Genomic DNA, 13,679 nt, shown 5'->3' on the forward strand with positions numbered 1-13,679 from the left:
GAGAGAATTGTAACAAGAAGTGGGTTTGACTTCTTGGGAGGGGGGGGGGTAGAGTTAAGAGAGAGTTGTGAGAGAGTTGTAACAAGAAGCGGGTTTGACTTCTTGGAGAGTTGAGTCTTCGATTATAGTTAATACTTGGAGAGTTAAAGGTACTAGAGTTAGTTTCTTTTGAGTTGTAATCCTGAAAAGGACGTGAATCTTGAAGTGAATAAGATTGTGGTGTGGTTTTTACCTTCCTTGAGGTAGGAACGTTTTCACGATAAAATCTCCGTTTTATTGTGTTGCATTTTGTTTGTCTCGACAAAAGTACAAAAACCTGGTTCTTGTATAAGGGTAAGGTTTCTTCAATTGGTATTAGAGCAGGTCTTTTCATTCAAAGACTCACATCTTGAAAAGGATCAATGGTTGCACCACCTACACCAAAAGAAGGAGCTTCTCAAACTCGACCACCACTGTTCAATGGAAAGGACTATGGATGGTGGAAGAACCGCATGAAGGATCACTTTATAGGAGAAAATCCAGACCTATGGGGAGTCGTGTTGGATGGTCCAACTAGGGGTGTTCACGGGTTGGTTTGGATCGGTTATTGATCAAAACCAAAACCAAACCAACTTAATCGGTTTTAAAATTATCAAAACCAAACCAAACCAAATATAATATACATTTATCGGTTTGGTTTGGTTTGGTTATTCGGTTATTAAACATACACAAAAATAAAAGAAACAATTCATTTAAAATATGAAAAAAGTGACAACAATCCATTCAAAACGAAAAATAGTTAGAATGACTTAAATTACTAAACTTTCAATCACTAAATTTACTATCAATAAAGCTTTAAAATTCACTATATTGGCCTAGAAGGAAGAGACAATAACATTTTTAGTCCCACAAAGAATTGTCATCGACACTCATATACATGAAATCAATAAGATAAATGTTTCATCTTGGGCATTTTTGCTTTCAATAAGTAAATTATAAAGAAATTTTAATGAAAATATGTATAAGATCTTTAAAATTGTTTATAAAAATAATATATTAAGTATGTATATTAATAAAATATATGTATATAATTCATCGGTTCGGTTCGGTTATTTCGACCCCTAGGTCCAACCATACCCATGAAGAACGGAACGGATGGAACCACTCAAGTACCAAAGGATAGGAAAGAATGGAATGCTACGGATAAACATGCAATTCCTAACAATACTAAAGCTAAAAAGATCTTGATATGTGGAATAGGTCCAGATAAATACAATCGAATCTCATCATGTCAAGATGCAAAATCAATATGGGAAACTTTGCAAACTGCGCATGAAGGAACAACTCAGGTAAAGAAATCAAAAATTGATAATTTGAACATACAATACGAATTGTTTCTAATGGAAGAAGGTGAAACAATTCAAGATATGCATACCAAGTTCACTGCAATCATTAATGAAATCTACTCACTAGGAGAAATAATTCCCAATGGGAAGGCAGTCAGAAAACTTTTGAGAATTCTGCTAGAGTCTTGGGAAAGCAAAGTAGAAGCCATTACTGAAGCACGTGATCTAGATAAGTTAGCTATGGATGAACTCATCGGAAATATCATGACCTATGAACTCAAGAAAAATCAAGAAAAGAAAATCGATGGAAAAAGAAAGGAGAAGAACCTGGTTCTTAAAGCAAGAACACCAGAAGATTTTGAGAACGAAAACATCGCACTAATGACCAAAAGGTTCACAAGAATGTTAAAAAGCGGACAAACATTTAAAAGGAGGAACAGTTCAAAAAAAGCAAAAGAGATCAAGAATGATAAGTACATTCCCACAAACAGACGAATGACCAATCAAGAAGCAGAGCTCTCAATGAGAAAGACCTTTGCCGCTATGAGAGACTCATCGGAAGAAGAGTCTAAGGATAAAAGATTCAAAAATCAGTCACTACTTGCAATAGAGGAAACATATAAATATGACTTTCTTGCACTAGTTGCTGAAACAGAATCAAAAGATGAGAGAAACACTTGTCAAACACAAGAAACAATTCAGGCACTAATGACTGGAACAGGTTTTGATGAAGATGAAGAGGAGGAAAAACAACCAGAAGTAAGTTTTCTTGAAACTAAGTCTAAAATAAATATGTATTCCAAGAAACAATTACAATCCCTTTCTTCAGTTCTTATTGATGCATACTATCTAGTGAAATCCAAAAAGAATCAATTGATGGATGAGTATATATGCATCCCTTAGACTTGATTGCATGACATTGGAAGAGCAAATTGCTTCTTGTGATAACACCATTAATGATCTAAAAGAGCAGGTTAATACCACAAAATTAAGTCAGAAGGGCAAAAACTCTGCTAGTGAACTTCAATTAGCACTGGAAGAAGAAATCTAACGGTTAACCATAAATTGTTAGGTCTTAACTGAAAGAAATAGGCTTCTACAAGAAAATCTTGATAAGACCAAACTTGATCTGGAACAAAATCTTAGATGGACCAGGTCCTCTAAAATTTTAACTCAGACTCAAGAAAGGTAGACCACCAGTCAAAGTGGGATAGTTTTTAGAAAACAGAAAAATCTTGTAGCACACACTATTCACATGTCTAAAAATATATGCACTCATTGTGGAAAATCAGGTCATTTAAGGAATCAATGTAACGCTTTATTTGAGGCCTTGCAGAAAAATGTTAAGTTCACCAAAAAGGAAAAGACTGAAACAGTTAAAAACCTGGTTCCAAATAAAAATACTTCAGATAAAAGATCTTTTTATTTGCCTTGCTGGACTAGAATAGATCTTATTCATCCTTTTACTCACAAAAAGGGGCCCAAACTAATATGGGTTCCCAAGGCTAATTTTTTACTAGTGTTTCAGGTGAAGGTGAGAGGAGAAAGGTCAACCTGGTATATGGATAGTGCATGCTCCAAACAAGTGCTAAAAATGGTAGAAAATTTCCTCTCATTCTCTGATTTTCAAGGCGACAGTGAAGTCCTTGAAAATGATGAGAAAGGTGAAAGAGTCAAGATTGATAAAGTTGAAAAGTCACAGCCACAGGCCATAGAGAATGTGTTTTGTGTTCAAGTATTGAAGCATAACACATTGAGCATCTCTGAAAATTGTGACAAAGAAAATAATGTAGTGTTCACATCAGTTGAATATCCTGTGCCAAACTGTAACTCCGAGAACCTGGTTCTAAAAAGACACAAGAATGTATACAAAGTTAATAAGATTCTCCTTCATGAAGAGAATCTTACTTGCCTCAGCGTCATTAATGATATTTCTCTACTTAGGCATAAGAGAATTGGTCATACTAGTTTTTCTCTTTTAAGTAAACTAGTCATGAAGGATGTGGTTCACATCTAACAATCATTGATGCACCTACAACAAGAGTTAGTGGATTAACCCATGGTCTTGGAGATAGGGAGAATAACAGAGCAATCAGGACTAGAGTCTGGTACACCTTTAGGGGGAACTTTGTTGTGTGAACCTGGTCCTTGTTACTCATTGGAAGTTATTGAAAATTGATAGGACTTAGTTCTCTGTTACTCAGCTTGAGATTCCTTTGATCTGGGAGAATATGATGATGCAAACATACTCATGAAGGCCTTGAAGCCACCCCTGCTTTAATTTAGGGGGAACCTTGTTTTACCTCTCACATATGAACCAGGTTCACAAATACCAAATTGATATTCCATCTATTCCAAGTGTATAACCAATTATCTCTTAGGGGGAATAATTCTCTTAGGAACATACTATTATCGGTGCTTGCCTTCACTATTGATAAATCCATCTCTATTGCACCAAAGTGTGATGAGTCCCTTACTTATAATTGATACTCCTTAGAAATATCATCAAGAAAAGGGCTATAAAAAAACATGGAGGAGTGAAATGTTATGGAGTAGAATTAAAAAAAGAAGTGAAGAGTTCAAAGAAAAAGAGCGCCATAACTCAGTTGTTGTTGCTCATAATGCATGAAAATACTCACCTAACTTTCTTAAACTGATTATGCTCAACTGATGATGGACCTCATATTGCTCTTGATGTAATTTCACATTCTAAGTAAACTGATCATAACGCAGGAGCTGGTGCACAATGGGCGAACTGAATAAATTATTGATGACATTAAACATTCTTTTTCTCCCCACTTTAGTAATCTTCGTCCCAATCCTTATCCTCCATTTTTCCAAACTCTTTTATGTGCTTATGTTGGTCTCATACTCATGATATCATATGCTTTTGAATTAGGGCTCTAAGGGCTTAAACTGGTACATATTTGTTTATTTTGTTTCTCATTGAAGAACTTAATTGTGTGTGAGTTTAAGATGGCTAGTATCCTCATATTAACTTACCTTATTGTTAGTAGAAGTGTACTTGAAAGTGTTGTCCAAGTAGACATGAGTTAAAATGATATTGCACTCATTGTATGTTAATCAAGTTCTTTGGTTATTGGTTTTCAATGATGCCAAAAGGGGGTCAGTGACATATTATGCATAGCTTGTCATCATAAAAAAAAGGGAAATTATTGGGGAATAAGAGAACATGAAGTTTGTAGTTTTGATGATTGACAAAGAGTCTTGATGGTATATAGTTTTGATGATTGACAGAGAGTCTTGATGTGTGACAAAGCATTGTTTATCATCATAAAAAAGGGGGAAAATGTTGGGAAGTAGAAGACCATATAAAGTAGTTTTGATGATTGATAAAGTGAACATGGTTCACTATTTGTTGTCTTATGTGTACTTTATCAGGTGAACCAAGTTCTCAGAAGTGACTGCAGACAATCTGTACAAATATGAGAGATTGCGGCAAAGATGAAAAAGTGTAGAAATAAATGAGCGAAAAAAGAAATAAAGAAAGAGCTAAAACACATGAGCAAAGAAGGAGAAGGAATGAAACAAATAAGGAAAGAAATAAATAAGGAAAAGAAGGAAGTCAAATAAGGAAAGAAATAAAGAAATAGTAATCCAAGTCAAATAAGGAAAGACGTAAATATAGACAAGTTCAAGAAGGAAAAGGATTTGTTATTCCTTTCCCTGTAGAAGTTAATGAAGGAAAATCAAATTGTATAAAAGGTTCAAGCCAAAGAAGAAAAAAAGTCGTCTTTGCATAAATAGAAATTGAGAGAATTTTCCTGCAAAGCCAGAACGATACCTATTGCATATTCACGAAATTCATCATCTTGAGAGCAATAATTATTGGAGCAAAAACGCAGGGCTTCGTCACATCAACACAAGGACCACCAGGTTTACCACAACAACAGGAGGACCAGGTTCACGAGTTGTGTTCGAGTCTGAACTATTGATTGTTGAAGTCTGATCAATTAAAGTCTAGGGTTATTAGTCTTTGTTGATTTGTTCTAGGTTTATTATTGAGTTGTAGTAATTCCTAGATTGTGTAACAAGAAGTGGGTTTAACTTCTTGGAGAGTAGAGTCTTGAGAGAATTGTAACAAGAAGTGGGTTTGACTTCTTGGGAGAAGGGGGGTAGAGTTAAGAGAGATTTGTGAGAGAATTGTAACAAGAAGCGAGTTTGACTTCTTGGAGAGTTGAGTCTTCGATTATAGTTAATCGTTGGAGAGTTAAAGGTACTAGAGTTAGTTTCTTTTGAGTTGTAATCCTGAAAGGACGTGAATCTTGAAGTGAATAAGATTGTGGTGTGATTTTTACCTTCCTTGAGGTAGAAGGTTTCCACAATAAAATCTCTGTTTTACTGTGTTGCATTTTGTTTGTCTCGACAAAAGTACAAGAGCCTGGTTCTTGTGTAGGGGTAAGGTTTCTTAATATTTTAGTGAAAAGGGAAAACCAGGGAAAGTGGATTATTTATCTTCGAGGACCTGATAAAAGGATCAGACCTACCTTTATCATAGCATATAAGATTTTGATACTTTGACATGTGGATGGAAACAAGTTACTGCAGTTTATGTCATTGATGGTGGAGATGATTATCTTTAACATCTTGTAGATCAGCAGGAATATCTTTTAATGTATGTAAAATCTCAAAGTTTAGAAGTAATTAAGATGCCAAAAAACTACTTGGTCGATAACCTTAAGTAGTTACAAGGGAATGAAGAAAAATCAGCTATGCTAGTTTATCATTAATGATTTTAAAAAAACATTTAATTGTTGCCTTGTTAGGTCATATATTTTCTGCTATTATTTTGATGCTGCACTTTTTGTGCAATTATTATGCTAATACTCTTCACAAGTTGTTATTTCATCATAGAGAAACTTGAAATTTGCAATCTCAATTAAGTTTGGTTCATGATCATGTGAACTTATTCAAAAAATTTGCAGCTCAATTATAAAAGTCTGCAATATTTTGAGACAATCTTTTTGAGCCTAGTTACATTTTTGTTTGACTTTATTTTCTGAGGTCCAACTTCAAGGAAGTATGAATTGGTTGTTAGGTCTATGTTTATTTTATCTTTTATAACTCATGAAAAATGCATGATAACCTTATAATATAAAGTGAAACACAATGTTTTGACACTTCTTAACAATAAGAAAAAACATCAATATATCAAAATACCAAAAATGCACAAATGGCCTTGAATGACCCATCTGTCACACCTTCCCTATCATAGTGGCACACTAGCAATCGATGGTGTGAAAAAACACAATAGAAAATAAAATTTGATGACGATCTTCATTATTCATGTCCAGCCACCTCTTTGTTCCCTGCTGATTATTTTACAAATGTAGTTATAGGTGAAACTCCTAGAGTTGATGCAACTATTGTTGATTCTGCATCAACCATATATGGTGTATATTTTCCCTCTTCAATCACGAATATCATCTAGCACATCCATGTATAATTTTTTTGATAAAGCTACACACATTTTAGCGATATTAATATTTAGGACGCCATCCGTTGACTCAATTTTATGAAAATTCATATTTTTTTTATTGTGCCACGTAAAAATTATCGTAATCCTACTAATATTGACTCAATTTTAAATTAAGTTCATACATAACTTTAATTTTGTCATTTTTAACTTGTAAACAAATACAATTCTTTTTTCTTTTTTTCTTTTTAATTTTTTGTGTCCAAACGCCACTAATAGAAGTTGTGCAAGTATATTAGGCATGTCACATCTAGGTTATGGTAATCCTACTAATATTGACCAAACTTATGTTAGGTTCATACACAACTGTAATTTTCTACTATCATTTTCAACATGAAAACATAAAATATATATTTATTTATTTTAATTTCACAATTTTTATGTCCAAACCCCAACTAATAAAAGTTGTGCAGGTATAATGGGTGGACCACATACAAATTATCCTAATCCTACTATTATTGACTCAATTTATATCATGTTTGCATACAACTCTATTTTTTTACTATCATTTTCAACTTGAAAATAAATACTTTTTTTCCTCTTTTCAAATTTCATAGTTTTTATGTCCAAACACCAGTAATAAAAGTTGTGCTAGTGTACTAAGTGTGCCACATAGGCAATATTATAATCCTACTAATATTGACTCAATTTATATTATGTTAAAACACAACTCTAATTTTCGAATATCATTTTTGACTTGAAAATAAATACTATTTTTTTTTTCAAATTTCACAATTATTATGTCCAAATGCAACTAATAAGACTGTGCACATGTATTTGATGTGTCAAACAGAGATTTATCATAATCCTTATAATATTGACTCAATATATATAATGTTAATGAACAACTCTAGTTTTCAAATATCATTTTCCAACTTAAAAACAAATACTATTTTATTTTATTTTTCAGATTTCATAATTTTTATGTATAAACACCATTAATAAAAGTTGTTCACGAGTATTGGGTGTGCCACATAGAGAAAATCGTGATCATATTAATATTGACTCAATTTATATTATGTTCATACACAAATCTAATTTTTGATAATCACTTTTAACTTGAAAATAAATACTCACTTTTTTCTTATACAAATTTCACATGTTTTATGTCCAAACACCACCAAAAAAAATTGTGCACGTGTATAGGGTTGCCACATAGAATACATTTTTATTATGTTCACACACACTCTTTTGTTTGCTCTCACTCTGTTATTTCTCGTGTTTTCAAATTTCACATTTTTTACACAACACACTTGCATGTTCATAAACACTATGCATTTGTATATGGACAAATAAAAAGAACAAAACGTTTTTTTTTTTTGGATAGTGCAACGGAGAAAGCTTTGCTATTTAAACCAAATTAGCAAACTGATTCTGACCCAACAAAGAGTTTTGGTTCCTTTATTTTCAGACGGTACTAATTTCTTCTTCTTTGTTTTCTTTTTAATTTTCAATCCTCCTCATGTGTGTATATATTGGAAATCTTTGTGTTTTGCTTGTTATTTTTTCTGTTTTCAGATGGTATCAATCTTTGTGTTTATTCTAGCTCTCAATTGTTAATAGCCATAATTTGAAAAAATAGGGTTCTGTAAAAAAAAATTTAATGTTAATAACTTATTTGAGTGCTGAAACATGAATGGATCATTGTTGCATCAACACATCGATTAGATTGATAACATTTATTATTTAAAGTACTATTTGGTGATTAATGTTGTGTGTATAGTATAAGGTTCGATCTAGACTACGTGCATTTATACTTAAGAATACAAAGGTAGTCAAAATATTTGCAAAAGAGAGATGGACAGTCAAGTTGAACTTTAATTAGTTAACTAGATAGTGTTATATTATTTATTTTTGACATCTTAATATGCTTTGGTCAACTATTTAATCTGTTGTTTTTACTAGTATTATTTTTCTTAATTTAATTTTTTTATTAATACTTTCATATCCTTTCTAGGATTTAGAAGTTGTTGAGGAAAAAAATTCTGCACAGTGAGAAGATGGAAGAGTGCAAGAAGGACCGCTTGTTGACTAATGGAAAGAAAGTTGTTTCTTTCTTTAAAGTAATGATTGCAGAAACTTTCCTGGAAGTTCTGGTAAAGTATTATTCTTTGTGTACGCTTGTTTTTCCTACTTAGTTTAAAGTACTTGTTTAAATGTATAGTTGCTTTTGATAACCATATGCGTAATGATCTATTATTATAGTTATTAATTGTCTGCTTATTAATGTGAAAATTTGAGTTATGTATCAATATAATGTATTTCTTAGTTTTAATTTCATTAATTTCTTTTCAGTTTTTTCCTCCAAAGTTTGCTCGTTCAGTTCCACACCTAACTGATCGGGAGATTTATTTGGAGGACTCACGTGGACGACGATGGATGGCAACAATGTGCAACTATAACGGTTCACTTGCTATCCGACAGGGATGGGACAATTTTTCAGCTGAGCATGATCTAAAAGTGGGTGAATTTTTGCTTTTCCATTATGTTCCGGATGATTGCCATTTCATTGTTCAAATATTTGGAACAAGTGGTTGTGAAAAGATCAATTTTGATAGTGACATTGGCAAAGGAAAACAAAATGAAAGGACTTATCAGGAAACAACAACCCCCTTGCTGGATCCAAAAGAAGCATTTCAGTCTGGTAAGCTTTCTGTTCACAACAAATTTTTAGGATTATTTTGTTTTTTGTTGTGTTGTATTGTATTGAATATACATATTAGGGCTATAAAGTTGAGGCAATACTGGCTTAGTTAAAGCTTGATTTTTTTGATGCTATGTTGAGCTAGTTCAAATATAATTATAGATCAACAACATATTTTTGATAATCCCACAAGTAACCCTACTTTGAAATTAGAGAAATTGTTTTTCTAAAATAAGCATCTCAAGATTATACCTAGCACACTATAATTTTTCTCAAGTTTAGCACCTTCGAAGTAGGACATGTCAATAGTGGCATCTAAAAGGAATGAGTGTTTTTTTTTTATTGTGCATTGTAACACCTAGGAAATTAAAAGGTTGGATTAAAAGGAAAAAGTTCAGTTTTGACACTAAAAAGTCCAATCTATGGACTATAGAAAGGAAGTCGTAGGATCATGATTGAGTTTTAAAATTTTCAAGTCCCAGTAAATTGACCTACTAGTGAACATGACGGATCGTGGTTTGATTACGGGTCATAGATGGGTTCCATAAGAGTGTTCCAGGCTTAGTGAAATTTTGGGCTTGAACTTGGGTTCTACGTGCCGTAGAAAGGTTGACGGGTCTTAAGAAGGTTTCTTAGAAGTTGGATAGATTTTAGGCCCCAATAAGTGATTCTACGGTTGACCAGTACAGACCGTAGAAACTCCTATGGATCGTAGGTCCAACCCGTAGGTCACTCCAACAATTATTTCTTAAGTGTATTTGGATCTTTTCTTATGCATTTAATACTCATACTATGTCGTTTTGACCTTCTAAGTCCTATAACTACCTTTCAACTCCTAAAACTACCCAAACCCTCTCATTCTCTCAAATGCCTAATTACCATCCAAGTTCATCGTCTCCAACTCTCTTTCTCAAGCTCACGAAAGAAAAGGTAGGGTTTCAAGATCCAATTCTTCAATCTGTTTACATTGTAGGGCTTTGATTATCAAGGTATGTAGGAATTCACCAATGGATTTCATTCATCCATTGGGTCCCAAAAGAATCTCAATCTCCAAAGTCAATTTCACCTAATTTGATTAGGGTTTCAGGCCATCTCCACGTGTCTTATTTGATTATGATTCAATTGTTCAATTTCAATCTTATTAGGCATGATTTAATTAAGCTACATGATTTCCAATTGATTTCACATATACCCATGCTTCTTACTTGATTATGATGATGAATTTATGAAGAAAGCTTATGAACTTATGAATTATGATTTAGGAAAGCTATGCATGTTTTATGAAAATGATATTTATGAACTAAGAATACTTTCGAGATAAGTATAAATGAAACCGTGAAAGGTTTTCTCACATATTATGAAATCATAGTTGTGAAAGATTTTCTCACATATGTATGAATCATGATTATTAGGAGCTACTCTGTGATGACTAATGATTGGATTGGTATTTTAATTGTGTCATTTCAAGTATGATAATATGAATATGATTATGACTAGTTCCATTGGGATTTTACTTATCATCGAGAGGATGTTGAGATGAAGGCTCTCCCATTAGTAGAAATTGGGTCTCTAGAAGCAATCTTTTTGTGTCAAACTACGTGCCCCTTAGGATTGTCTTAAATGACCTAGCTAGTGGATCCACAAATAGAATATAAATGAATGTTACGGAGACTACCTTGGCAAGTAGAATCCCTTTTTCGATGTTAGGTTGCATCGGATTCCATGTTATAGCTCGCATGGTCTTAGTGTCGGTTAACGGTAAGTATCCCACAAAACGAACTATGTTACCTTCAAAGGTTTTACGAAAGTTTTCATTATGTTTTAAGAATTCATTGACCTTGTTTATGACTTACAATTCTTTAAAAGTTTTTACTCAAGTTTTAGCTTGGTAATGCATATCATGTTTAAATCCTCATATGATCATGCTTATGTCTTTTATGTATTTCCCCATACTTAGTATATTCCATGTACTAATACATTCTTGTATCAATATTGTTTTATAATATAGGATCCGACGCTTCTCCTTCCACTCGTGGCTAGCTTGGGTTGCTACTTTACTATTGGGTTGGTGAGTCCTCATGCATTCGAGGGCAAGGCCATGAAGACTTTTATTACTTTTGTTGTTTTTTGTTGATACTTTGTAAGTGGTGTATGGGTTACGTCCCAACCACTCTTATGTTGGTTTAGAATGGCTTGTCAAGACATAGTTATGATTATGCCTTTATGTTCGAAACTTTATTTGATAATATGAGACGATTTTTACCTAATCTCTCTATCTTTTGTCGTAATTCCTTATGGATTATGTATGTTAAATGGCTTGTGTAGGGGCTCTCGTGGTCTTCTATGTCATGTCACACCTAGGGTATACTTTGGATCGTGACACAAATGTCCTTGAATAAATGTGAGGTTTGATTTTTTTGAAATATATTAATAAATTGATTAGTTTGACCTCTATTTATCATACTTCTTTTTTTATCAAAGCAACTGAAGGATTTCCATCAACTCTTGCGTGTGCAGACTTTTTGTTAGGTTTCTCTTTAAAAATAAGAAATATTGCTTCTTTGGTTTATAATCTAAAGGAGATACGTTAGTTTATCATTAATGATTTTTAAATACATTTAATTATTTTCTTGTTGGGTCATATATTTTGTACTATCATTTTGAAGCAGCACTTTTGTTGCAACTATTACGCAAGTAGTCTTCTTAAATTGTCATTTCGCATCATAGAGAAACTTGGAATTTAAAATCACAGTTATGTTCGATTCACAATCATGGAAACCTATTTAAAAGTTTTTGTAATTCAATCATAGACGTCCACTGTATTTTGAGACTAAATCTTATGAGTCTAGTTACATGTTTGTTTAACTTTGCTTTCTGTGATCCAATTTCAAGGAAGCATGAATTTCTTGTTAGGGTCTATGTTTATTTTTCTTATGGCTCATGATATATGCACGGTAACCCTATTCTATGAAGTGAAACACAATATTTTGAATTATCTTAACGATAAGAAAGAGCATCAAACTATCAATAATGCACAAATGCCCTTGGATGGATCATCCACTACTAAAAAAGAGGCGAAAAATGACGGTCAAAAGTGTCGGACTGCATCAATTAGCGACACAGTCAGGTCCACAGCTTTTTGGCTCGACACTTTTTAGAAAGCGACAGACAGCGTCGCAAAAAAGCGACGGACTGCGTCGCTTTTTATATTTTTTTTAAAAAGTTTTCTTGAAGAATGCGACACCATCCGTCGCTTTTTTTTATAATTTTTAGTTTTTTTAAATTTCTAAAAAATAACGCAGTCTGTCGTTTCTTTGTAATTTGTAATTTTTAAAAATCTTAAAAATTGACGGATAAAGAGACTCTGTTCGTCACTTTTATTTATTTATTTTAAATACCAAAAAGTGATGCAGTCTGCCGCTCTTTTCGAAATTAAATTTTGAAAAAGCGACGGTCTAAAGGACCTTGTCTGTCGCTTTCCTGTTTTTTTTTATAAAAAAAAGTGTAGAAAAGCGACGGACAAAACCACCCTATCTGTCGCTTTTTCTACATTTTTTTGACAGCCAGTTTCTGCTGCCACCTGCAATATCAATTCAATCCAATCAAGCAAAACACATAATAAACATACTACACAAAATATAAAACAACAAACTTAAATTAACATTCAAAAGTATTTAAATCACAATTTAAAGACTTATAAAGTTTTTGAAATTTATTTTAAAATTCAAAAACTTTCATAAAATAAAGAGATGGAAGCTAAGGGTGCAATCTATGAAATCAATATCATCCTCCACACTCTCGTCGTCGGTGTCCTCGCGGCAGGAGAAGATGTAGTAGGTCGACGAGCGAGGTTAGCACTTGTTCTTTGATTGTTGAGCGGTGCACTCATGCTTTCTTGTTCAGCTACTCTTCTTCGCTCAGACTCTGCCAGTGTTGTTGTAAGTTTAGCTATTTGATCTAACAAAACAACTATCGGAACACCGTCAAGTGACTCGGCTTGAAGTAACGAACCAATACCTTCGAAGCCTGACTGGAGTCGTCATAGCTCATTCCAGAGCCTCGACCATAGACTCTACCCTTGTGTGCCCCCAACCACTTTTTCTGTCCAAATTTGAGTGGACAATTCAGAAGTCATTTGGACCAAACTATCTAGATTCTCATTCACGTACTGATAATACTCTCCCTCCACATTAAAAATAAAATTTATATATAT

The 13,679-nt window shown here is 33.2% G+C and overlaps 1 protein-coding gene across 1 annotated transcript; it reads left to right on the forward strand.

Annotated features, from left to right (window-relative positions):
- Positions 1-8,822: 8,822 nt before the first annotated feature.
- On the forward strand, positions 8,823-13,422 carry LOC107058542 (B3 domain-containing protein Os02g0598200-like). The gene is made up of 3 exons (XM_015304364.1): positions 8,823-8,918; positions 9,118-9,466; positions 13,370-13,422. Exons 1-3 carry the CDS (start codon positions 8,823-8,825, stop codon positions 13,420-13,422), a joined length of 498 nt encoding a protein of 165 aa, XP_015159850.1.
- Positions 13,423-13,679: the final 257 nt, after the last annotated feature.

The sequence above is a fragment of the Solanum tuberosum genome, unplaced genomic scaffold (genome assembly GCF_000226075.1).
Source record: "Solanum tuberosum cultivar DM 1-3 516 R44 unplaced genomic scaffold, SolTub_3.0 scf00515, whole genome shotgun sequence".
Taxonomy (NCBI): Eukaryota; Viridiplantae; Streptophyta; class Magnoliopsida; order Solanales; family Solanaceae; genus Solanum; species Solanum tuberosum.

What these genes read in the sequence shown, in the direction of transcription:
- LOC107058542 (XM_015304364.1), top strand. Translation starts at nt 8,823, where the DNA reads ATGGAAGAGTGCAAGAAGGACCGCTTGTTGACTAATGGAAAGAAAGTT. An exon ending in AAACTTTCCTGGAAGTTCTG is followed by an intron (nt 8,919 to 9,117) that starts GTAAAGTATTAT and finishes ATTTCTTTTCAG; the next exon opens with TTTTTTCCTCCAAAGTTTGC. An exon ending in AAAAGAAGCATTTCAGTCTG is followed by an intron (nt 9,467 to 13,369) that starts GTAAGCTTTCTG and finishes TTTCTTGTTCAG; the next exon opens with CTACTCTTCTTCGCTCAGAC.